Source organism: Ammospiza nelsoni, chromosome 7, assembly GCF_027579445.1.
Source record: "Ammospiza nelsoni isolate bAmmNel1 chromosome 7, bAmmNel1.pri, whole genome shotgun sequence".
Lineage (NCBI taxonomy): Eukaryota > Metazoa > Chordata > Aves > Passeriformes > Passerellidae > Ammospiza > Ammospiza nelsoni.
In genome coordinates this window covers 27,761,954-27,787,562 of record NC_080639.1, presented here as the reverse complement: position 1 = coordinate 27,787,562, position 25,609 = coordinate 27,761,954, and the positions used below count along the sequence as shown (strand labels likewise).

General features: G+C 39.4%; 1 protein-coding gene across 6 annotated transcripts in view; it reads right to left on the bottom strand.

Annotated features, from left to right (window-relative positions):
• EPB41L5 (erythrocyte membrane protein band 4.1 like 5) overlaps positions 1 to 25,609 on the bottom strand; it is a 53,790-nt gene that overhangs the window by 19,055 nt on the left and 9,126 nt on the right. For all 6 annotated transcript variants that reach the window (XR_009418762.1, XM_059475637.1, XM_059475634.1 and 3 more), the window contains exons 3-16: positions 21,979 to 22,083; positions 17,102 to 17,144; positions 15,910 to 15,988; positions 13,407 to 13,451; positions 13,042 to 13,094; positions 10,909 to 11,029; positions 10,431 to 10,518; positions 9,712 to 9,800; positions 9,471 to 9,540; positions 8,603 to 8,772; positions 8,037 to 8,143; positions 7,355 to 7,382; positions 5,147 to 5,189; positions 4,741 to 4,856 (exon numbers count right to left, since the gene is read on the bottom strand). Coding sequence is in view for 5 of the 6 variants with exons in the window: in XM_059475637.1 (XP_059331620.1) it covers positions 4,741 to 4,856; positions 5,147 to 5,189; positions 7,355 to 7,382; positions 8,037 to 8,143; positions 8,603 to 8,772; positions 9,471 to 9,540; positions 9,712 to 9,800; positions 10,431 to 10,518; positions 10,909 to 11,029; positions 13,042 to 13,094; positions 13,407 to 13,451; positions 15,910 to 15,988; positions 17,102 to 17,144; positions 21,979 to 22,083 (1,157 nt within the window). In the remaining variant the exon portion in view is untranslated. The remainder of the gene's footprint in view (positions 1 to 4,740; positions 4,857 to 5,146; positions 5,190 to 7,354; positions 7,383 to 8,036; positions 8,144 to 8,602; positions 8,773 to 9,470; positions 9,541 to 9,711; positions 9,801 to 10,430; positions 10,519 to 10,908; positions 11,030 to 13,041; positions 13,095 to 13,406; positions 13,452 to 15,909; positions 15,989 to 17,101; positions 17,145 to 21,978; positions 22,084 to 25,609) is intronic.

The following is a 25,609-nucleotide window of genomic DNA, read 5'->3' as shown; positions in this document are numbered from 1 at the left end:
AAAAGAAAGAAAAAGTTGTAAAAAGCAAAAAATAATTTAAAAAATTACTCTTTGCCTTTTTGACAGTTCTGTTAAATTTATTCTTAAAAAATTGAAAATAATTCTATTCCATTTCCAAACAATATTTCTCAGAAGAGGTCTTATTGAGAAAAAAAGGTTGGTTTTCAGATCAACCACACATCTTAGATATTTTTACATGATCATGGTTCAAAGAAGGGCCAGTTACATCCTCTGTTTCTCAGATTTTTGAAACCATATTATAACCCACTGGTCATATATGTAGTTTTAAAATAAATGTGACTTCCTGCATGGCTCTCAAACCCAGCTAAAAAAAATGGATCTTTTGGTCATTAAGAAAAACTTCAACACAATTTAAAAATATATCTATCTATATGCACACATAGATAGATATATACTGTTTATAAAATAAAAGCGATGTGTGGCTTCCGGTCTCTATGTCATTTCTCTTTAAAGACTCACTACCAACAGCACAATCTGCAGAGCCTTTGTCATAAAAGCTTCTGCCCCTCTACAGCCAGCTCCGGGTGCGCAGTCCTTGTCGCAGAGAGAGCTCAGGAGGCGATTTCCCAGCCGGGCCGGGAGCAGTCCCGAGCTGCGGCAGCCGCGCAGTCACAGCGCGGTCAGGGCGGCCTGCGGGGCGCCGGGCAGCCCCGCGCTCCGGGCGCTGCGCTCGGGGGCCCACGCGGGGCTCGGTCCGTCCGGGGCGCGGCTCCTCGGCGGGGCCCACGCGGCTCCACCACGCTGACAGCGGCCGGCGGCGTCGGGGGGCCTGGAGCGGTGGGAGCGGGAGGGGGAAAATTAGTCAGCGGGAAACGAGGGGGAAAGGGGGGGAAAGTAAAGCAAAGGCGAGGGCAAGGAGATTGAGGAGAAAAGACAGGGAAAAGGGGCATTCCTGGAAGGGAAATACTGGAGGGAAGAGGCATGCAAGTACAGGTGCGCATGATGGCACTGCCAAATAAACCCCTTTCTGCACAGGATGGCAGTGCCAAACAAAGCCCTTTCTGCACAGCATCGTGCAAGTTTCTGCACAAGTCTGAATTGACTCTCATGTTTATGTTGCTTACACTTCCCAAATGTAAAGCACTTCATACTTCAAAACACTTCATGGAAGTAAGCAAGAATTATGTGCATTTTACAGATGGGAGCAAATAACGTGAATGAGGAACAGACCTCAAGTATACAGCATGTTTTATTTGCAGAAAACAAGTTTAAGTGGCAGCTCTAAATGTACACCTGAAGCAAACACCTAAAGCAATACCAGTTTTCAAAGTGACTGGAAAGTGCAGATTCTAAAGCAAATTTAAAAAAAAAGTAGAAGAAAATAGAAGCTCAGAAGAAATGAACATTAGTGTGTAGGAGCAAACAGAAGAGCAAACGAATCATCCACAATTTAGGTGACTAAGGGATTGATACTACTGAAGAAGTTGCCTGCAGCTATAACTTGCATTAACATAAAAATTTAGCTGGAAAAGAACGATTTTATAAAAGGTCACAACACAAACTAAGACCTCACTTTCTAATTTTGCATATGAAAGCATAATGGCTTGTAAGTTTTAAATTTAGAGTTCCTAAAATCAAACGCACAGGAATGCTGTGCACAGTTATGGCCACTCTTTGCCACACTTGGTATGAAGTCCTCCAAAAGCTAGAAAGAGGAGGTGCAAGGGAGAACACTCATCACTTTATTCAGTCTTTTGAAAAATATTATTATGCAGGAGCCCCTAGCTAGGAAACTGTAAGGCTTTAGGCACAAACATCTCCAAAGCAGCAGGGATAAGTCATTAATGGAAAACAGCCAAATTTTAAAATACTTGAAAAATGGACAATGATCTGTTAACTGTCGTCTGTGTAGCACTAGGGTCCTCCACCAGTATATTTTGGGAGAGGTTGATAAAAGGTACAGTCATATATCAAAAAAGTGCTTGGAAAAAAGCACTTCATAAACTACTCAAGTAAGGAAATTCCTAAAACAAAGGTATTCCTTCAGTTTAATGTAAAAGATTTGATTTAATGAGCCAAATCTAAACAAAGTGGAAGGATTGTTGCTGTTCACATAGAGGGGTCAGATGGCCTTCAGCTCAAATTCCACCTTCTCGTGTTCCAGAACAGCCAAGCAGACAGCTGAGTTGGAAGATCACACGTGTTAAGGCAGGCAAGCAGAAAAGCATGCAGGATTCACAAGAGTGGTAAATGATTAACATTTGGGGATAGTCCTCCTTTAGAAAAGAAACAGGATTTATACAGAGCTCACCCATGTGTAAATTCAGAATTTTGGTTTCTGTGAAATACACTGAGGAAGTGACCCGTGAATACTGAGGGCTCCAATCCCCAACAGTTCATTCCTTTATTTTACCATTTCTCTCATGGATGTGGTTAAGGAAAGCTACATCCACTAGCAAAAAAACCCCAAAGAACTTCCCTACTTATCCCATAGTAAGGAAGTAAATATTAAATCTCTGTCTGCTGTCCTAACTTAGCAAAAAATCCTTTCTATCTGGCAAAGTACTTTCTACAATCTGGCAAAATTGCTGTTGGCAGCTGCAGCATTAACATTTTAAATTAAAGGAAACATTGACATTAGGAAGGGATCTAAGCTGCAAGGTAGCCAATAGAGGCATCTGCCAAGCAGAGTACAGAAACCCTGGAGGTCAGGACCTTACTTCTAAACCCCTTCAATCTAACTATCTACAAAATCCACAGTCCAAAAAATTTTGGTGTTCTCAACAATCTTTGGCAAGCTCTCTCTAAAAGAAGACTATTTTTCTGACAGAAAGCAAAGATAATTCATGCAGAAACAGGCCAATTAAAGACAGTAGCAGTTGAAAGGAGATCTTGTTAGCAGCATCAGACACCCTTGCAGGCACAATAGCCAAGTCACAGCCCCCAGCAATAAATATATATGTTCTGGCAAGTCCATTAACCTAACCCCACTTCCCATCTAGGAAATCAGAATGTAGCTCAATTCCTGACTCAGCTCCAAACTGTTGTCTTTCTCCTACAGCTGGATTTGCCCTTTATTGCAGGCACTACTGTTTCCAGTGAACACAGTAAAACCAGAAAACAACTACTTTCACTAACAATGTCTCAAAGAAATGTAACACAGACACAGTAGAAGCACTGCACTCTCAATTAAAATGCATCAGTTGCCAAGAAGCTTGTTTTCTTTAGGACACACTGTTTTGTGTTACATGCAGGTATATTTTGCATTCACTCCCACTCTTCTATACAAACACTACATCCTGCAGGAGCTGGCATGTAAGCTGAGATTCCTGGACAATGTTAAGACAGACTCAAGCTCTCAATCCTAAAAACACACATAACAAACCCAAAACTGAGTGGCTGTAGAGCCTTCTCTGCTTCAGACCCAAAGCAGCAGGATTTCAGTAAGCAACAGCAGCCTTGCAAACATGAGCAGGAACATTAGCACAAACCAGGTACCCAAGAAGAGCTGGTCTGGAGCCAAGTCAAACATTTCCACCAAAGGAAATAAAGGTGACTACCACTTATCTTGCAGTTAGGCCAAAAGAATCAAAATATAACCATATTGAGAATGCTGAAGAATAAGGATGCCACCACCTTTCACCCACCACCATGGAAGGAATCGAGCGATCAACAGGATCCCACCATAGACAAGCACAGATTTCAGATACTAGATAAATCAAGGGTAAAAGAAAGAAAAACAGCATTTATCATCATATGTTCTGATTGAAATGTCAACAAAATGCAACTCAAAGCAGAATTACCATCCCCTTTATCATTCAAAATTGATAGTATTAGAAGTCTTTAAATTAATACCATTTACACAATTGAAGTACATTTGTCACAGCACTGTTAGAAACAGGCACCATCTACTTGTAAGAGATACTGAAGCAAAGCAGATTCATATGGCTGACAATGGGAGAAAGACCCTTTCTCTTGAGGATTGAAACTGCTTAGGATAAGAGCTTTGGTGTCACTCCATTCCACCATGACTGCTCCTGAGGAGTCTGGCAGAAGCCAGAATTTCCCTTCTTGGAGAAGCCATAGGCAAGAGAAACCAAAGAAGTTAAGTTGACCTGTGCACAAGTACTGGGTTGATATATGCCAATTTTTGGACTGAAAATAGCTTTGCAATATAGAATTAGTTTAAGAAAAGATAAATGACACGTACATTTATCTATCTTCAAACAAATCCTCTTCATTTTGAGATGCATCTAATCCATAAAACAAATACTCTGATTACATGAAATCAAAGCTCTTATCTTCAGCTTGTGTCATTTTCCTCAAGCTCCCATTCTACACAAGCTCATGAGAAAAGTCAGTTTGCCTCTTTCAGAAGGTTCAAAAGACAATTCACAAGGATACCAGTTTACAAGGTTCTATTTTATCCTAAGGATCAAGGTTAAGTCCTTGGACCCCATGATACCAAGCAAAGGGTTACATGCTTATGGCCAATGAGAAGGACCCAACTCTCTCCAAGACTTTAAAATGCTATTCCTCCTTAATTCCTTTAGCCCCGCCCCTGAAGAAATTTTCTTTTGGTTGGCAGTGACTAAGCCTGTTGTCCTCACCTCTCCACACACAATTCATAGGAAGAAATCAGCTGCATCATCCCTAACTTGATTGTCCACTTACATTAGAGATACAAGGATGGCAGCTTATTTAAGCACAGATAAAGGAAAAGCTACTTGAATCATGCATAAGTAATCAGAATTCATTTCCCAGCAAAGCTTAACATACCACTTCTTATCTTGCTGGCTGGCTCCTGGGCTCCTTGGGAGGTTTTCTATTTCCACTAAGACTGGTGCAGAAGGAACTGCTGTTAGGACAGGCAGGTTTGGCTTTGCATTCCAGCTCTTTAGAGACCGAATACAGACAAGTTATTACACACATTAATGAAGTGATGACACATTAAAGTGAACAAAACATATCAACGCTTCTTCTTAAGCACAAAGCTAAAGCAAGGCCATTTTCTTCCCTTACTTCCCTAGCACTGGATATTCCAGTCTTTTCCAGCACTGTACACAATTAATAGCTAACTGTAACATTCAATTGGTCAATCACTGGATTTCAAGAACAAATAACAAAATCTTCAAATCTGTTGAGACACATGAAAATTGCCTTTAGAAAGAATGAGAGTCCTTACTTGTGATCCATTAGTTTGGCTGATAAGAGCATTGTTTGCAGCACTGAAAGACAAGAAGAATTATAACTCAATCAGATCAACAAACTGCTTTTGCAGGCTGGTAGAACTGCAAGGACTTTCAGAATGAAACAGTCTAAGATATTTCCAAAGTATTAATCTCTTTTCACAAAGGGTATCAAGTTATTTTTTCTTTGTTCAAGCTGTAGTTTATCTGCAACTCATCTGTTTTAACTCCTTTCCTAAACCAGTTTGGTTTAAAAAGTCTTTCTGCTTCAGCAGTAAGATGTGGCACTTCTAAAGCAAAAATTTTATAATTTTAGTTAAAACACCCAGCAAAATGTGACATTGTGAAAAGCTCACCTACATGCTGTAGATATTATGTTTGTTCCAAAACTAGAACCCCCCTGATTTGATGCTTCACATCAACAAGAGTTTCTTCTGCATACAACCTCTAATGGACTTAAAAGCAGCTATTCAAATTTACATGCACAGCAACTCAGCGTAGCATTAATAATAATTTTATGTTATTAAATATTTACTATATTTGATTAATTAAATAAGACCCATATCCCTATTCTTGATGATTTCTGAACCTGCAAGAGACATTGCACATTTCTGAAAGACTTAAAAGCAGCAGTTATGCATTATAGATTTCATGCAAAGCAAATTTTTTCCCCAGACTTCTAGCCTTTTAAAGAAGGCTCCCATCTCTTATGACCTGTTAATTTTCTGATTTATAGTCTGGATAACAGCTATCCAACCTGGCAAGCTGACAATTCAAATAGATTTCTGTGTTTACTTCAGTGACTCTTTAGAATTATTTTATTTAAAACACCATTATGTCAACACTGAACAAGCTGTTCCTTGCCTGTTTCCCCCTTCACCCTTTCTCTATTGAGCAAATGTGGAGGCTACCCCAGAATTTTCAGAAATATTAAGGAATGCCTTCTGACTAGCACATTCTCCTGTGCTGGGCTAACACAAAGAAGGGAACACCATACATCTTTCATGATGCATTTCAATTAGCAACACTGGAGTGTAGAGTTTCAGAAATGGCATAGCTTGCTGTGGAGACAACAGTGCCACACCTAAGCACAGATCAGGAGACCGCAGTCTTATCAGGAGGAGAAACTGCACATGGAGTTTCTCTTCCCACTCTCAGAATGACCTAAGCAACCTGAAACTCGGGGAAGGGCAGGACAACTCAGTGTGACAAGAGCACCAATCAAACAGGCACATTTTGCATGCAGAGGATTTTAATGACACCCAGTTTCGCAGAGTACTCTCCCATTGTATAGAAAGAAAAAATAATACAGAAGTCACACTGCAGCCTTGTCCCTCCATTTCTAGACTTCTGCTCTCATGCAAGAACCAGCCCTGCTACTACAGACAGAAAATGTTGGGCTGCATTAAGTCTGTTGTTTTGAAATGTTACTTTGGCATTCTGTGGTGCTCACCACGGTGCACTATGAATATCTACTTTTTAAAAAATAATCTGGTTGCAAATGATCATTGAAGTGTTCACAAATAATTAAGGCAAAGGACAGAAACCTGAACTGAGTGACCTAAGTTTGTTCACTACCAGGCAGCTCCTTTTAACCTGGTTTTCTCTCTTCCCTCAAGGAAGGGTATGAAAATTATATGATTCAGATACATCTGAGTAATTTACATTGGAACAGCAAGTATGAACCTACAGATCCAGGAACTTTTGGTAGAAAAATAAAGAATCAAAAGGCTTCCCTTTCAATGTTGATCATGCATGAAAATAAATGCAAGTGTAATACAGAATATAAAACCATCAACTTATTTCAAAAAGACTTATTTTACTGTCTTTTCCCTGTCTTTGACCTTCACTGAATGAGGTATTTCAGTCACACAGCTGGAGCAGGCAGACTTCAGACACAAGACCTCCTCACAAACTTTTACCTGATCTCTTACATGGCAGCATATAAACTACAGCTCATATCCAGCAAGAATCATAGCTAGTAATAAACAAACTTCTTTGCTAGCTAGTAAACAAGTCTGGCAAAATTGTCTGTGTGCAGCAACACAGAAGCTTTGCTTTGAACACTAACTTTTATATAAAGCAAACAATACCCACAGCAAAACCACAGTTAAGAGTCCAACACTATATCCTCCTTCTGCACGTGCTCAGGTACAGGTGCCAAACACCAAAGACAGAAATTCAAACACTGGAATGCATCTTACCTTGTTTCTTCCAGTTTAGCAGTGTATGCTGCAAAAATAAAAAGCATTAATTAAAATTTAATTTATAATTAGGTTACCTGTTAAATATTAATTATATGATTAATAAAAACAGCCTAGCACAGTCTGAAAATAGGTAACCAAAAGAGCAAAAGTTGCACAGATCTCATGTATAATGTGTGAAAAACAAAATCAAAATTGGAAAATAAAATAAAAAAATCTGAAGAGCAAACCAAAGCCAGATTTAAGCAAGGATCTGAAGGCAAACATGGCTGTCACATCTGATCTATGCAAGAGTGGGAGTCAGAAACAAGGTAACAGCTGCTGTCAGATCATGACAACAAAGGGCAGCTCCTAACAACAATGGAAAAAGTCTCAATGACAAAAAATTTGAACTCAATTCATAAATTTAAAGTACCCTAATTAATTTATCACTATTTCCTGTGTCCAAGTTTTCCATCTTCATACCAAGACCTACTGTGTAATTTTCATGGGCAAGCTGGTTTGGACACAAGCTTTTTCTGATAAATACATGAGATCTCTTAACTAAGTCAAAGAAAATCTATTGTGAAAATTCAAGAGAAAGGCAAACAGCTACAAGAGAATTCCTACCCAGAAATTTTAAAGGAGATGATTACCTGATTCTCACATTGGATTATACTTCTCAGAATGGAAGTTCTTTTACCTTTCATTTGCAGGGTTCGTCTTGAGTATCTCTTGCTGGGCCTTCTTTCAAAGGATGCTGATCTCCTGGCTTTGTTGGTCTTTGTGGTTTGATATTCTGTTTTCCCACTAAAAATGTCATGTAAGAGCGCAAAGCAGTAAAATAAATCACTTATTTTTAATGATGGAATAATGTTCATAAAAGCATCACACTTTTATTTTAAATTCATAGCTTACTATCTCATGTCAGTTCTAAAAAAACATCCCAAACTTCACACTTCAAAAGACCTTTCACAAAAGAGGCTAAGAGTTTTAGAAACATTCTCCTCTTCACCCAATTTCCCCAAGACAAATGGCAGAAGCAACAACTTTTTAAATACTAAATTGCTGACAAAAACATGTGAGCCCTTTGCATATTTCTGTGATCTCACTGCACGAGTTTTGGGAGAAGGTGAAAATTCTAGGAGAGAATAAAGCTTAAGTAATATTGCCAAATGCCACAGAGAAAGCTGATAAAGGGACTAAACCCCAGCATGCAGGAAAGCAAGGAGTGCCAGGAGGTGTGTGCCAAGTGCCAGTGGCACTGACCTGTAGCGGAAGCGAGAGCCCAGGCGGATGAAGCCAGACCGACTGGAGCTCTTCTGGACGGGCCCCCGGAGGCGGAAGAAGGCGTGGTGCTCCACTGCACACTTCCACAAGTGTTTGCAGGCTTTGGGATGATCCAGTCTAAAGACAAAAGTGTGCTCCTGCTCCTTTCCCTTAAAGCACACAAAGCACACTGACAACTTACAAGGGGCTTGAATAAGTCCAAGCTAAAATTCCATACAAGCCAAATAAAATTTGGTTTTTATGATTCCTAATAGATATATTTAAAAAATGTTTTAGGCAGAAGAATCAACCTTGGTAGAAGCTATAATGAACAACTGCTATATAGTCTAAAGTTGGAAAATGCTGGAGTCCATATGTTTAACAAGCCAAACCTCTGAATAACAACAAATTAAAGATACTATTACAACAGGAAGGTACTTGCTGATGAGGCTAACACGGTTTCACTTCCAAATCTAATCTTCTCAAATTACCCATGCTCACTTTTTAATTGTCTCAGGTGCATGCATATTCTTCCCTACAGAAACAATTCTGAAACCTGCTTAAGTAGTTCATTCTACTAAATGTGGTATGTGGGATTTTTTTAAAAAACTTTGTTGTGCAATGCATGGTGTTGCCAAAGTACCTGCTCTAGTTTCACCAGGCATTCTCTTTTTAAAAAATGGATGACAGAAAAGTTTATCTTTTACTTAAGTCCCTTCATTTCCCTCCTCCCCCCACAAGTCACAATCAAAAATCTTTCAGGCACTGACATTAATTCTCAAAACTTCAATATAAGGAAAGATTAGGAATATGCACATTAGTAGTGTATAATCAAGACTGAGATTTAACTAAAGACATATTTATCTACCTGTTCATCATCTTCAACAACAACCAGAGTGAGTTTGTTCTTCTTGAAGTCAAGCCTTGTTATCTTTGGCCTGCCAGATGAACAGAAAGTGCAGGTTATGTCTAACTTTCAGTAACTTGATGAGAATGTACCTCAAATTCACGATGCTCTCACAACCCAGACAATTTTTTTTTTGCTATCATAAAAGAAACAAAAGAGCCAAAATCGAGAAAAGATTCTAGTGTACAATCAGAGAGCTTACCAGAAAAACAAACCAATCTTTGTGTCTCCTTCAAAGACAAGAACTCCTGTAGGTGTTAGTCCCAGGCTGTAATCATTGCCATCTCTTGCCTAATTGACACAAAATAAAAATTAGATTAATTTTGGTGTTTGACCCTCTATCCAATTTACTAGAGTAATTAATGTAATTTGTTTGTCCAAGCAAAGTGTTATAATTACACACATGTCTGCTGTCTTATACAGCAAAACTCCTATATCTTGATGATCTCATGTAATGTATTTTTCTTGTTTGCAACCCTTCAATAAGGCTGACTAAAGAGGAAAATTAAAGTTTCTTGATCTGTTTGTGTAATAAAGAAATCCTTATGCATTTGCTGCACTTGTATATCCACAGGAGATCTATGCTTATTTGTAGTTCTTCAGCTGGTAGCTGACTACACCCCAGCAAATAGGAGTTCTGTGAGAAATCACAGTAATTCCAAGTCTAAATACAAACCGAAGTACTACTTCCACATCAATCACACATTTAACATACAGCAGATATGCTTGGACTCAAGTTATACCTTCTAGAAACATATACCAAAGAATGGAATGTTGACACAAAGCCAGATCACTTATTACATAGATTGCAGGAGAACAATATTCCTTTTCTTTCCCCCCTCAAAGCAGAACCAGTGTTGAAATGCAACACAAAACTAACACTATCATTTCCTAAGGTCACCATGCTGTGGTTAAACATACCTTGACTATGTGCATGTCTACACCATACATTTCCAGCCACTTAGCTTTGTTTAAGTAGTTAGTTTCAGCCTGTGCTGGTGTTTGGCCCCTGAAATAAAATTTTTTTGCTGTTAGGTAGATGCCTGAAAAAGCACAGAAAGGAAAAACTGGTAAATGAGGAAAGAGGAAAGGAACTTCCTGAAAAACAAACACTGGTGACACCTGTTCACTTTATTGAAGATCAAGGTCACTTTTTAAAGTTTTAATCTGAAAAATGCTGCTGCAAAAACAACTGTGTTTCAAGATTTTGTACCTCATCATTTTACTCAGACCTTTGAAAAAGCTTCATTTATCACATTATATTCTTTTACAAAATAGGACAGAACCATACTAAAATTCTATTTCTGAACAAGGCCACAGAAGAAGCATCCAGCAGAATCTTTTTAATAGATTCTCTTCACAGAAAAATCAGTGCAAACAGCATTGGAAGATTTAGTACCTGTATTCCTTCCATTTCTCAAAAACAGCTAATTCCATCTCTTCAGTCTGAGTGGGAACAAATCTGAACTCAGACACCAGCTCAGGGACGTGTTCAGCAGGATCATAGTCTCCAAGTTCAGCTACAAAAGAACAACACTGTTAGCCACGGTTCTCAATAAACACAGTGGATATTTCTGCAGACAGAAGAATTTCTGCACAGTTTTCTAGTTAATCTAAAATGTTAAATTTCTTTTTTTGTTTCTTCTCCTCTATCCAGAGATGCTATGTAGAAAACATACAGGAACATACCATGCCACATCAAAAACACAACTCCATCTCCCACAGATGCCTAACAAGTCCAGTTTTAAAGACAGACAAATATCTAAAATGCTGAAACTGACAATTAGAAACCTTAACAAAAATGTACTGATTTTCAGTCACTAAGCACTAACTCCTCCTACTAATTTCAAGTTGCTTCATAATGTGCAGCTCATAGCCAAAAAATTAGGAATAATTCTGTAACTTGGACTTTGGAAATCTGATGCAGGCCAATAGCTGCTCTGTCTGAAAAATGAAGCTATAGATCTTTATGTAGAGAAAAATAGAGAAATCACTGGGAAGACCTGGCAAAGTCAAATAAATGCCAGTATTCCACAAGTACAGAAATGTCACATGATATAAAACTCCATTTCTTGGATTCTGAATGCTGCAAGCATAACAACAGTCTTTTCACCCCTTCCTTTTTCTTTTTTTTTTTAAATGCTGACTGAGGAAGTCTGTAGTTCTATAATAATTTACTCCCACTAAAATGCCTGCCTCTGTTCAAAGGAATGCTGTCAAAGCCAGCTTAGGTTCCAGCTGATTTAAATAAAAGTACACAGCTGTCAGACAGTAAGATTAAAGCCCTGCTACAGGCCTCATTGTGGAGAGAGGAAACAAAAGACCACCACAAAAAGCAGTGGATACATGGCCTAATTAGATCACTTTGTTCTTACAAAATCTTATTTACTGAACCTGTATCTTAAGGCTCTAACAATGCTAATGTTTTTAACTGTGGAATATATTCTAACTGCTTTCCTTCCACACAAAAGAGCAGGTTAGAAAGACAAGTGTCTTCACAGTTTAATCCCAACTCTTATACCTACACATGATTTAGGGCATTAGCACTTCCTGCATGAAAAGAAAAAAGTGTTTTGAAAAATACTTTTAAGAGACCAAATTTCGGTGACTTAGTCCTACCTCATGCAGAGAAAGTACAGCAGATTCATGAGATAAATGTTGGGTGGAGAATTTGTGTGGCTCAAACACATGGCACATCAATTGGCTTGGATAAGGCCATATATCCATATACCTATATGCTTCAATAAGGACCCAAAAGCCTACTCTAGCAGGCATTTCTGGAACTTCAAGCCTCCCCGGTTTCTTTTGTGAGCTCCTCTGCTTGAAACCATAGGAAACTCCACATTTGATAACATCACACCCTCATCCAAACAACACATTCTCATCTGGAATCAAAAGTTAAAGACAACTTATTAATAAAATCTCAGATGACTCAAACACAGTGCTGTATAGCTGAGGAAAAAGTGTGTCACATCTTGTGGCTGAAGAAGGATCTGAAATCCTAACAAGTGCAGTTCAACCTGGAATGCTCAAGTATAAGCATGAGACATAGGGCATTAAGATGTTCCTACAAATCAGATGAAGTCAAAAGCTGGTATTTTATACACAGTGCAAAGAAAAACAATTTTGTATCAGATTTATATGATAACAAAGAGAACACTTGACAGAATCTATATGATGAAAAAGAAGTGAGCTGTGTTACTACACCAAAGTGATTCAGGAAGGCTGCAGGCCTCGTATCTTCTGTGCAAGTGGACAGATTTGCACAGGAGCACCTGAGAAAACAACTTCAGGGCAAAGCTGTTTATGTTCAGAACCTCCTTGTTCTGTTTCCTGAGAAATGGAGCAATTTTCTCTATACACTCTCAAGCACAAGTACAATCTAAAAGATCTGCATTCACACTGGATCACTGATGTCTGGGCAGAGTCTATTTTATGGACAAAACAAGGACAGACTTTTTTTATACAGTTAATAAGAGGCTACACAAAACTATTTGTGCAACTTCACCCTTCCCTTGTTGCACCTACTCACCTTGCATGTTATAAGCTGCCAACTGGACAGCAGTGTCAAAAGGACATTCCAATCTGCCAAAAGAGACACGCACTGTTAAAACCTGAACTGACACCATGAGCAGACAACTTACGTAACTGACAGTAAGAAACTGCAAATGTCTGGGATAAGAAAATTTAAAAGTATTGGTAGGTTTTCAGAAAATTATCAGGAGATAAGCAATACATTATTTAAGCATTCCTCTCCTGACATTTATGCATAGAAAAATAGTATTTTAGAGAAAAAAAAATAACATTACACTACTAAGCAAAACTTATTAATTATTCAAATATAAATGTAATAAACTCTATGCTAAACACACTGTAATGGTTTAAAAGGCTGCTTACTTTCCACTAAGAATATCCAGTTTCAGCTGCAGAACAAATAAATACCTGTAGGATTAAATAAGAAATAAGTCATTGAGTAATAGTGCTAATGTGTCATTCAGTCAACAGGAGTAAGTCAGAGCTTGACAAATAAAAATGTTTTCTACTCTTAACATGAGTTTTCAAGACGAAAGAAACTGCACAGTGACCTCTCAAGGCTTTATCAGTTGGGTCTGTGTGTTTTGCAGGCATTTCAAATGAAGCAAACCCAAAAGTACAAGTTGTCAAAAGCTGAACTACAGTGTTGCATGGAAAAATAAACAGGGTACTGAAGTAAATATATTTTTTATTCTCTTCTGATTCTACTTGAGCAAAGAACAACTTGCATCTTCCACATTCCCTTCATTATTCATACACATACCAACCTCAAAAAAGAATGGTTATTTTTAAGTCTTGAAAAAAACAAATGTTTCTATTATGGATTGCTTAGTTAAAATCTAACCTGGAATGCTGACTGCAAAGTGACTAAAAATAAATAGCAGGCTGCAGCCTTTTCAACTTGTTTACCCTCCAGAGCCAGCTCTCCTACACTGCCTTGCACATCCTCTATTCTTTTTGCTTAGAAATGGGGCAAATATTGAATATAAATCCCTTTGGGGTGCAATACCAATTATTCTGATCCAAAACCCCTGAAGAGCATCCCCTTGCTCCATTATGGTACACAGCTCTCCTTTAACAAGAGAAGAGCTCTGATCAAGTATAAAACATTGGCATCCACCATGGTATCCAGTCTGAATTCTAGCACAGACTCCCAGAAACCTTACACATAACTTCTGCTTCAACATGTGCCTGTGTCTCCTCACTCTTTCATACACAGACACAAAACAAGTGCAGGTGTTTTTCCTACAGGTTCCACAGAACTCCACAAATACTTTGCCAAATAATTTATTAACCAAAACCTTTTGAACACTAAGGCCTCTGCATGGGGAATAAATTTGGTTAGTACTGACCTCAGATATGAAAATGAACACAGGCCTCCAGTGTGTAGTGGGTGTGACCAGTCTGTGCTCATCAGCCACATAACACTTCCACACAATTCAAGCACTTCCCATGCTGTGCTACATGACCACTGGCTGAGAACAGAGCAAGCTGCACCCGTGGAAGCTGAAAAGCTCCAGCTGGGTGTCCTGCTGTTTAAAGGTGGAACCCTGGGAAAGCCCAGTGACACAGCAAAGCTCTGCTTCCCACTGCTTCCGCTATTTCAAGGTGTCACACTGTCTCAAGACAGAAGGACAACTTGCTGCTCTCCTCTTCTGGGGGATTAGCCAAGCAGGCAGACAGTGTTTAAAGGCCTCAGGTTTCAGGTCTACCTGGCTAAAACCTGCACAGCAAGGTCTGACTGGCAGAACTCAAGTCAAAATGGATGAAAACCTTCCATAGTAGTACATACAGATACAGGTCTGAATTTTGTCTGCAGTTGCTGGTTTTAAAGACAGTTAAATGATTATTCAGGAACATGTATGGGGAGGTAAAACATTCTTCCCAGATCAGCAGGAAAGCATTAAAAAGCAGCAGTTACCACATTATGTTACCACATCTAGACATGAAGCTGCAAAGGGTACATATGGCTGGAAGGGGTAATGCTACTATAATCTTCCTGGTAGCACTCCAAGGGATTTGGCTAAAGTGCAGATTGAAGATCCACACAGACATAAACATGAACAACAAACAAATGCACTTCACACCCTTACAAATGGCTGAGGTATGAAGCGTCTACAGCTATCATGAAAACATAACTTTGTTTACTCTCCAAAAGGGATCAGCCGCAGTAACAAGGCAAGGAAGTGCTGTGTTTTACAACAGATTTATACTCCTGACAGGTGGTAGGTTGTGCTCTTTTTCAAAGCTCCCCTCCTAGTCCCAGCCCATTCAGACATGCAGTTCTATGAATGGATTTGTGAAATGCTTTTATCAAGAGGAACTGCTGCTCACCTGATAGTACAATCCTACACCTATAGTAGTGTTAGCTCAACATGGCAGTAAAATAATACTTTCCCTTTCCATAAGCTCTTTGAGGACCAAACATGCAATGAAATGCTAACTGAAATTCCTTTTTTCAAAGAGAACCTCTAACTCGCAATTCAATGCTTTTCTGCCTGGAGACAGGGATGATTGCATGCATTTGAAACTAACAGCTTAAGAAAAAAAAAAGGCAGAGGAATGATGTCTGCTCTCTTCAGTGAAAACCTCTGTCCATCGTGTATAAGCTACTCAGATCAGTTGCCAAAATTGCCTAATGAAAAATGGTGCATTAAGTAATATATAAATATTTAGATCTCTCTGTGTCACAGCACATTTATTTCCACACACAAAATAGCCACTTTACAAAAAGAAAACTACATTTACAAAAAGCTAAGTGAGCAAGCAGTTCTAAAGAATTTTCCAAATTGTTTAAATAAATTCAATGGAAAACATTTCCCTGACCTTATTTGGGTTCCCCTCTCAGACACAAAATCCCTCTTACCTTGTTAGCTCTTCACGAAGATTGTTGGGCTCTGATGAGTAAAACTTTACACGAAAATGCAGACAATATGGGGGGCCAACTGCAAAGCACAATTCATGCAAGACAGCAGTAACAGTTACTGGATGAGACAGGTTATTTATTTATTACACAGAATCACATCACAAAACTTGACTGAAATTGGTTGGCTATGTTCTACACAAGGTCTTAAGGCAGGAATTCCTTTATGCCAGGGAAATCCATGAGGAACATCAGGGTCAAAGGACACTTAAATATGCACACAAAACAGTTTTATGTGTTACAAGACAAGCCAATGATCATATCACACGAATGTGATTCTTCCTGCCAAGAGCACGTGAATCCAGATTAATCCCTATATTTAAGGGCTCTATCCATCACCACAAAAGCTAAGCATCTGGGCTCTACAGTTGACTAAAGCTTCAGGCATGCTGTTGGTCTCTGCAACACCTTCCCAGGGCTCTGGGAAATGCTCACTACTGAAAACTCAGGCCCTTCTATTCCACAGAAGTTTAGACATACTATGTGGGAATTTAAGAGACCCTTCTACAGAAGACATATCTCTTCTGGACACCAAAGAGTTAACTCCGCAAAAGGGTGGATTAATAGCTTTTTAAAAATATGCATCGCTCTGCTGATTCTTGCATTTGACAGGAGGAATTTTCTCCCTCACTGCTTCCAAAACCTCTCTTGCATTAAAACAACACCACAAATCCCTGAAGACTTCCCACAGTGCAGAGCAAGGAAGCTGCTAAACAACATCTTTCCCAAGCACACACCACTGCCACAACCAGGCCACACTGAAGCCTTGTGCAGCAGGTGAGGACTTGGTGGACTGGACACAGATTCAAGCAGGACTGTGCCATGCATGAGGTCCAAGACAAGTTTTCCTATAGCCAGGAAAATGCTCCATAACCCTAGAACATCTTCATCTGCCTTGACTCCACTTCAACTATAATTAATGAGCCCATAACATCTTTAATTAAGAACATTAGTATAAAGTAGTATGAGCTACAGAGGGAAGATGCCATTAAACAATCAGTAGCACCATGCTGGGCTTTTGTCACTTGCCACCCTCACTCCCTCACAGGACGCTGCCCCCACCATCCATTCCAACTGGCTGTGCTTTCCGTGTGTTAAATACAATGTACCAAGAAAAAATGGAAAGGATACTTACTTTTAACTTGCTTTTTAATGCTTTTGGTGTTGTCCAGCCAATGCTGAAAAATAAATTAATTCCACTGAATTATCAATACAGAAATCTCCCAGAAAGAACAAAAAAGAAGTGTCAGTGAAGACCGTCTTGGAATAACAAGTAGTTTGTTAAAACAATCTAATTCAAATCTTTCACAATTCATAGCTTTCTGGGCTTGCTGAAGATCATTTTGCTCAAAGTTTGTAATGCAAGATGTCAGTTTTGAACAACAGAAACATCCTGTAGTACCTTATTTAAACCAAATCTTCAAGACAGCATTGTCTACTTAAAAGAAAATAAACATACTAGCAAACCACTTCACTAGATTTTCATCCTGTCCAGACAAACACTTAATTCACACATTAGTAGGTCAGCCAGTGACAATCAGCCAGAGAAGCATAAATCATAGCTGAAGACTCTGGCACTCAGCTGTGTGCGATGTTTACTTGGGGCAGGAAGGGGAGAGACAAAATAAATATTGTTGGCTTTCAAGCATTTTCTTTTGATGACTCAAGTGCAGTAACAGCAGAGCTGTCTGTGTCCCAACATCAGAGTCAGCTCTACCTAAATCTCAAAAATCTATTCATGGGTGACATTTCAGGAACTGTCACATGGGAGGACAAGTTACTGCCTCACCTACTAATGCTAATTATAAGCTATATACTGGACAAGAAGCCAAAATAATGGCTTGACTTACACTGTGTACAACAGCACATGAAAAAGCTATACTTGGCAGATTGAAATACCTACACATGTACAGTATGCTCCCCAAAATAATCACACTGCTGAAGAGTTTATAGCAGAAGTTAAAGCTGGAAATCCAACACACATCTAGCGGGACAGATCTCCTTTCTAGTGCTGGGCAGGGCCAACAGCTCCCTCCTCCAAAGGAGGTGACTCACCTAAACAGGAAACACAGCACCCTGACCAGCATAACTGCACTGACTCAAGAGCCAGAGCCAACGACCTGACACACCATGGCCTGCATGGCTCACCATGGCCAGGGAGCAACACCTCATCAGATCAATCGCAGATGTTGCCTTGCAACTAATACAGATGAATTATATACTTAGTAAGACTCCTTTTGTTAAACTGTGTGACATGAAGTTCACAGGGAGCTCCAGGGAGGACAGAAAAGCAAGAAGGGTATGAAAAACAACCAGTATTTTCAGGTTGCACTGCCAAGTGTAAACACCTTCCTGCCTCCAGAACAGCCCTGCCTTCTCAGAGAGCTGAAGCCAGCCTGTAACACAGCCGGGCTGGGACTGATTGCTGTATTAGCTGCAGATGAGAATGCTTAAACCATCTGCTGCTGCTGTGCACACAGCTGAGAATGCTCTCATTGCCTATTCAAACTAAGTAGCTACAGAGAGCTATCTGAAATGTATCTAATACATTTTTAAAATAAAGCAGGAAGCTTAAGGAGGAATGAAGCAAATATTTACATAAATTTTGCTTACGCTACCAGTGAAATGGGAGTTAAGCAATTTTTTTTCTACAAGGAAATCATATAATCTTTTTTCCTGTCCCATAAACTCACTTGCTGTAAGAGAGTTTACTCACTCCTTCCTCCACCAAAAAAAACCAGAAACTACACAGCTGGAGGCTTGCAGGTGATTTAGATACTGAAATGGCAAGGGGAGCCCTGTCTAGGCTCCAGGGCTGGCTGTGCCCCCTGCTTCATCTCCCTCCTGTTTTCTCTCATCTCCTCCACATTCCATGGGAAGGCAACAGAGAGGCAGCCCCATGACAGCACCGACAGCATTTCACTCTGCTGGGCTCTGACTGCTGCTGCCCACAGGAGCTCTGCTCAATGGTGATGGTGTGCAAGGGAGAAGGAAAACAGAACTGCTTTTAAGTGGGGGTGGGAATGAAACAAAAAAAAACAGCCCCAAAACCAACACATGAATGGACACAGACGTCAAGAAACTTGAGATTTATTCCAAGTGATTATAATGGAATTCAAGTGGACCTGGAAAAGAAGTTTACTTTTGATGAGGGTTTGCACAGCACAGTGTATTGCTGAAAATCAGACAAAGTTTTCTAAACAGAAGGCATTACAAACAACAGACTGCACAGAGTACTGCAAGTCCTTACTAAAGGTTTGCTGCTGCAGAAATTAAAAACAAAAGACATACAAAACCCCTCAAATCCTCACCCAGCAACATTTCAAGAAGTTTGGGCAAATGAGGTTTGTTAGACCAGATGTTGAGGCTAAAATTGATCTCTTCCTGAACAGCAGACTAGAGTGAACACAGAAATCACATGAAAACAACAATTCTTTCATTTCACTAATGATTTCTAGAACATTTTAAAGAAGCTATTATTTGAATACAAAACTCCAAAATGCCAGGTAGTTTCCATTATCTGGGTTTCCCCCACTCCACAGGAAATCTTTAACACCCAACTAGTGATCACTTCAGCAGCAGAAAAGAATGAAAAAAAGCAATTCTTCAGTTGTTCACAACAGATCTACTGAAAACTTATTTGTACTTAAAATAAGTGTGGGATTTCTAAAACTTTTGTGTAACTATGTATTGCTAGTTTGTATCAGTAAAACTAACTAGCAAGTATGGCAATATTCTTAGATTTAAATTGGATAGCAGAAAGATTATATCCTTCAGAGCCACTGGACAATTCTGCCTACAGTAAGGGACTGGATTCTTGCACTGTTTATTTAACAGGTCTCCTGAATAATCTTGGACAAGTCACTTGATTAGTCTCTGTTCTTTGTTTCCAGCTGCAGATTGGGTTTCTGCTAAAACTTGCCAGCTCCTTCTGCAGGAATGGCTGCTATTGCAACAGTTCTTCATTTCTTAAAGCAAGTAATTATCTCTGGCTGTTGCATTCAGCTCTTCTGGCAAAATTCAATCTTCTCTGCCTCATTATACACAGCTCATCATTAAGGTCCAGTTTAAACAGATTGTTATCTCTACTCTGCTGCTTTTCAGTCACACATAGTTAAAAAAAGGAAGCAAACCAAGTATGAAATCTCCTGTACCTGGTAGATTGGGCAGTATCAAATATTCAATCATGTGCCCTCTGGACTGGCAGTAATAATTTGCTAGACAAAAGCAAGGCATGAGCCACTGCTGTGGCAGAAAAGATTAATTCTTATTAACACTTTTCAAGATGAAATAGGTTTCTTTGCTAGCAGATCAGGAAGAGAAAAAAATTATCATATAGAGAATTCTACCAGTTAAAATTAACCCACTCTGATCTCTTATGAGATCCTGGACAACAGGGAAATACATCAGAAGCCACATGGCAGAAACTGAGTTAGGATACCTTAACCATACAGAGCACTGCTTTTCTGAAGCAGAAGGATGAATGCAATAGAATACTTCACTATCAACACTCAGCATCTTGGACTGCACATGCTGAGCACAGCTAACATGATTTTGAGAAATATAAAATGGTATGCAATAGGCTGTTTCCTCATTTCTGTTGTGTGCATGGCTCTGAATGCCATCCATCTGTTAGTGTAATGGTCTTTTCTCTTTAGTGCTAAATGTTTCTGCTCTGCAAGGGGTTTAAGACCACTTTCACTACTGGGAACTACAGACCACCAGCAGCTAATCCCAGTGGCTATGAAGCTTGCTTCAGATGCAAAACACCAACAATTTTCTCTGAGGAGCACAATATTTACAAATACATGCTAAGCATAAAATTTGACAACAATAATTTTGGAAAGAAGCCATCAGGTTATAAGTGCTTTGGGGTGGAGCACTGCATCCAAAGCTATTAGCTTCTTTCAAAGGTTCAAGTTTGTGGATTTTTTTTTGCCTTTATACAAAGTTGCAACAACTAAGAGATCACCTTCAAACTGTTATGGACACAGATCTTCACAGAAATAAAGGAATATAAATCACTGCCTCCATTTTTGTATGCTGACCTTGAACAATTCAGATATTTAGCTCAACTGTTTGTGCTTCCCCTCTGCCATCCTAAGCATGAAATAATTCTGAAGTTGCCTTGAAACACAAAAACAATTAGGTTATACATCTAACAAATAAGATTGATATATGCAGCAGGAAAAGACCTATCTCATTCTACCTGGGGATGCTGGGCTAAGTGAATACAAGTTTAAGTTGCAGGGATGCAGGAAAAAGAAAAAAACATCCCTTGCCTAAAGGCTCACTTAACTTGCAGCTACCCTAGGTGGCAAGATTAAATACTTGAGTATAAGAAGTATCTATAAAAAAGTGCATAGCCCACAAGTGAAAGAACTGTGGTTACTACTGACAATGCTCTGCTTCTGACTTCAAAACCTGTTACATTTTTAGAAACACACAATAAAACATGAACAAACTTGGGCCTGGAAGAACCCTCAACTCGAACTGATACATACAAACACACCTGTAGCCTCCTAAAAACTTACAATTGCAGGTCTGAGTCACAACTGATTTGAACAAATCAAAGGTATACCCTTCCTGCAAGCAGACATTAACAAGGTGACTTTTGCTGACAAGAAAGCTGACAACATTTGCAAAGGAAAACCTTCTCCTCTCTGTATAGCGCACAACAAAAGGGCCAAATACACACTCTGATTCTGCTCCATCCTCTCTGTATCATCAGCACCAAGAGTTTCTACACCACACACCAGGCTCTGGGGTCCAACTGGACCAGCCTGCCTAGTGACAACAGAGCGTGACAGGAACACGTGGAAACAAGAAAGGAAGACACAACAGCATGGTCATACGTTAGTGCTGGAGGCAGAATTAAACCTGGGGACACAGAAAACCTACAGAGCTTCTGCACAAAACTTAATTCACAAAAGGCAGCTTTCTTAGAGCATTTTTGTCAGTATTAGGATTGAACTTTTACACTGTTGTTTAAAAAAGAGCATAACTACTTACTGCCACTTGTGCTGAATCCATGAACCTCAATCCAAAGTAGTCGCTTTCGATAAGGTCCAGATGATACATGATCTGCTCAAACAGGAGCTGGCCTTTGGCTTTTTTCTGAAAAGATAACAGGACTTAGTACACGGCAGGTAGATTTATTGTAGCATCTACCTTTTTGTCTGAATATGTTATATAATTCCAAAAATTTAGTTTCTGAAAATATAATGTGGATACCTTTTTTCACCCCCTTGTATTTTCAGATGGCTTTTTTTCTGAAAGGCAAATGTACACCCCACAAGAAACACAGAATATCCATAAAGAACTTGCATAATCTCTTTTCTTGGAAAATGTCAACACTGCCCTGCCAACGGAGTTAAAATGTCATTTTATCATTTTTCCTTTTAGGTTTTCTTTACTCACTGACATTCAAAAGAACTGGAAACACAGCCAGTAGAATTGCCATAAACATTGTACTGGAAAACTTTAGGAGCCAAGCAAATTGCTTATGAATTTCCTACTGTTTGGTATCTGGGTGTTTCACCTGTTCAGAAGCAGGTAGCAAAACCCATTGAATGAGGAGATAGCATTCCATTAGCAAGTGCTTTTAACAACTACTAAGAAACAGTCTGGGGCAAGCAAGTTGAATAAACAGCACTTAGATATCACATTTACAAAACTAAGTTCATAAAACTAACTTTCAGGTGCAAAAAGCCAGCTCATATGCTCATACATAATTTATGAAAAAAACAGCTCTAGCCCCAAGGAAACATCATTTTTACAGTGATGATCTAAAAAATTAAACAGTTGTTTTTAAAGAGAAGGCCCATAAATAGCACTGAACAGTTTCTACACAACATATATTCTTCATGCTGTGAGCTCCTTTATAACAATAAATGGAAATAATAGCTTAAGAGTTATTATACACAAGATGCTTAAATGTAATAAAATACATTAAATTATTAGATCAGAGAAAAGGTCATAGTGTAAAAAAAACTTAAATACAAAGAAATACAGACATTATTTATGCTTACTCTGCCAGCAGCTGAAGGGTTTCTCTATTTCTGTAAAACCACCATCTTGCAGCATTTTACCTCAATATTTATACATTCACAACATGAGAAACGGGATAACTTTCTAAGCACATATTTAGTAAGCTAGTAATTAGCAAATTTAGTACAGCTCTCAAAATTCTGGGCCAGACAAATTTTTGTTCTCAGAAATAACCTGGTTTAATCAGTAAGTAATACCTAAGTAAGTAAAGTCGCATGCTGTAATTCTTGTCACCTTCCTGTACCCTGATCTTCAAATATTTTATATTCAACTTTGCAATCACTATCATTAGTTTACTTCATGTGTCAGTTAAATTCAACACAACATATCACAGCTTAAAGCAAAATCCTAAAGAAAGTTTGTAAACAGAGCCTGTCTAAGCAAATTCTCACACAGTTCTTTCCAGGTACTGGGAAGAATAGCAGGAATGGAAGGCATTTGGGCCAGCAGGCAACTTCCCAAACACATAGCATCTACAAAACATTGTGTAATACAAACACTAAATGTCAACCTATCAAATTCATTCAAAGTGACCTCTTTTGGTCTCAGGAAAAAATAATTTCTCAGGCAATAACAGATTTATGAGACACCAGCACAAACGGAAACCTTAAGGCAAACCATCTACACACAGAAACCCATACCTTTCTTTCATTAATAGAATGTGTAGCCCCAGTCTTGAAAGACCAAGGCATGGAACTGTTGATATTTTTTCCCAACACAGGATATCTTCTACTTAATCATTAGTATAATAATACAAGTGCAATCAATTCAGCACCTGCAACAGCAAAACTAGAAAAACACTCTATGTTGCACGAAGCTTTCAGTAGCTTGTCTAAAACCAGCGGAAAATCTCCCCTTATTGAGCGGAACATTTGAGATCCTTTTCAATTCCTCTGTAGGTCATCTCTAAAAAGTGGAATTAACCAGTTATCTCAGCAAATTCCCTGCTGGTGACAGAAGCACTTTGACTCCAGCCTGGAATACTACACATACTACTTCAGACTACCCACGAGCAAAACTTCAACTTCTGCAGTGTCAGATTAGTTTCAGAATGTGTTTGGCATTTCAGAAATCTCAGCAGAGGACTCGAAGATTTATTGGACCCTGAAAGACTGATGTGGGATAAAGCCCCTGAAGGAGCAGTGGAGCAGCTGTGGAAAGATCTGCAGGACTTCTGGTTGTTCTCTGACTTAAATCACCAGGGCTGTCAACATGGAATTAATTATGTACTACTTTGCATATGACTTAAATCATCAGCAGCTGTATTTAGTGCAACTCAGCAGAAGTGTCACACATGCTTTACTTTACTTAAGTCCTTCCTCCTTAAACAAATAGCAACCAAAAATATTAATGCTTTGTAACCAGTCAACTTTCATGAATCAAAATTAATTTCTTTGTACTCATAAAACTGAGATCTCAAGAGTAGAGTTTTCAAAGAGCAAAGATAGACTTTTATTACATTTTCCTGCAAGAAACTGACCGAACTAACTTTCTCATGGCAACATTGGTGCTAATAACATCAAGGCTGTGGGTTCAATCCCTATATGGGCCATTAAGAGTTAGACTTGATGATCCTCGTGGGTTCCTTCCAATTCAGAATATTCTGTGATTCTGTCAAAGTGACATTTTTATCCTGTTGCTGTGCTATGCTTTTTTCCCCCCTCTCCTTTCTTTCCCTTATAGCAGGGCTCAGGTTACACTCAAAGGACAAATATTTTCCAACTGTTTAATGGTTACTGCTGAACTATTAACAACTCCACTCACAAGCAGTCCAGCCAGTAGCTGGTCCTCCCTTCAGGGCACAAATTAAACTTCTCATGGGTTTGCAATTCGGTAAAACTTGACTCTTTGATTTACAGAGTTTGCTGTTCTCTCTAGGAAGCAACAGCAAACATCTCACAGCAGGAGAACGAACAACAGGAAAATGTAAACAAAATACATCATATACATAGGGCAGGACCTCTCCTGGTTTTGCCACTGGATAAAAGCATCTTCTGATCACTTGGGAATGAATCACACGGCCCCCGCCCCCGCCCCCCCTTTTCCCAATGAAAGGGATGCTCCCAACTAATGACATCTCCTGCTGCTCTTAATAACTGCAATTGCTGCCTGAGTGGGTGTTCCACGGGCCGGGCTCAGCCCGGTAGCTCAGCAACAGGCGGGGTGTTCGCCTCGGCGCGCTGCTTCGTCCCTGCTGCCGGGTAAGGCGATCCCGGCACGTTCTCCTCGGCTCAGGCATCTCAGCCGCTGCCTAAAACCTGAAAGGCAGCATTTGTACCCTCTTCTCCCGGCCTCAGAGGATCGGCCATTTCACGGACACGCATCCATGAGGAGAAGCCAGCCAGGTGCCCCAAACCTGCCTGATCAAAGGTCAAAGCCTCCTTCAGTACCACAGCAGCGCCGGAGGAGCCGCACAAGCTCACAGTAACCGGAGAGGAGCTTGTGCTGGTGAGCACCAGCTGAATGGCTCATTTCACGTTTTTTAAATCGCAGCAAAGTAGTTATTCTTTTTCCAGAACTTGAAAAAAAACCCCAAGATCAAAATACCCGCCTAATGAATGTGCTAATTAAAATACTTATCAGAAAATAACCC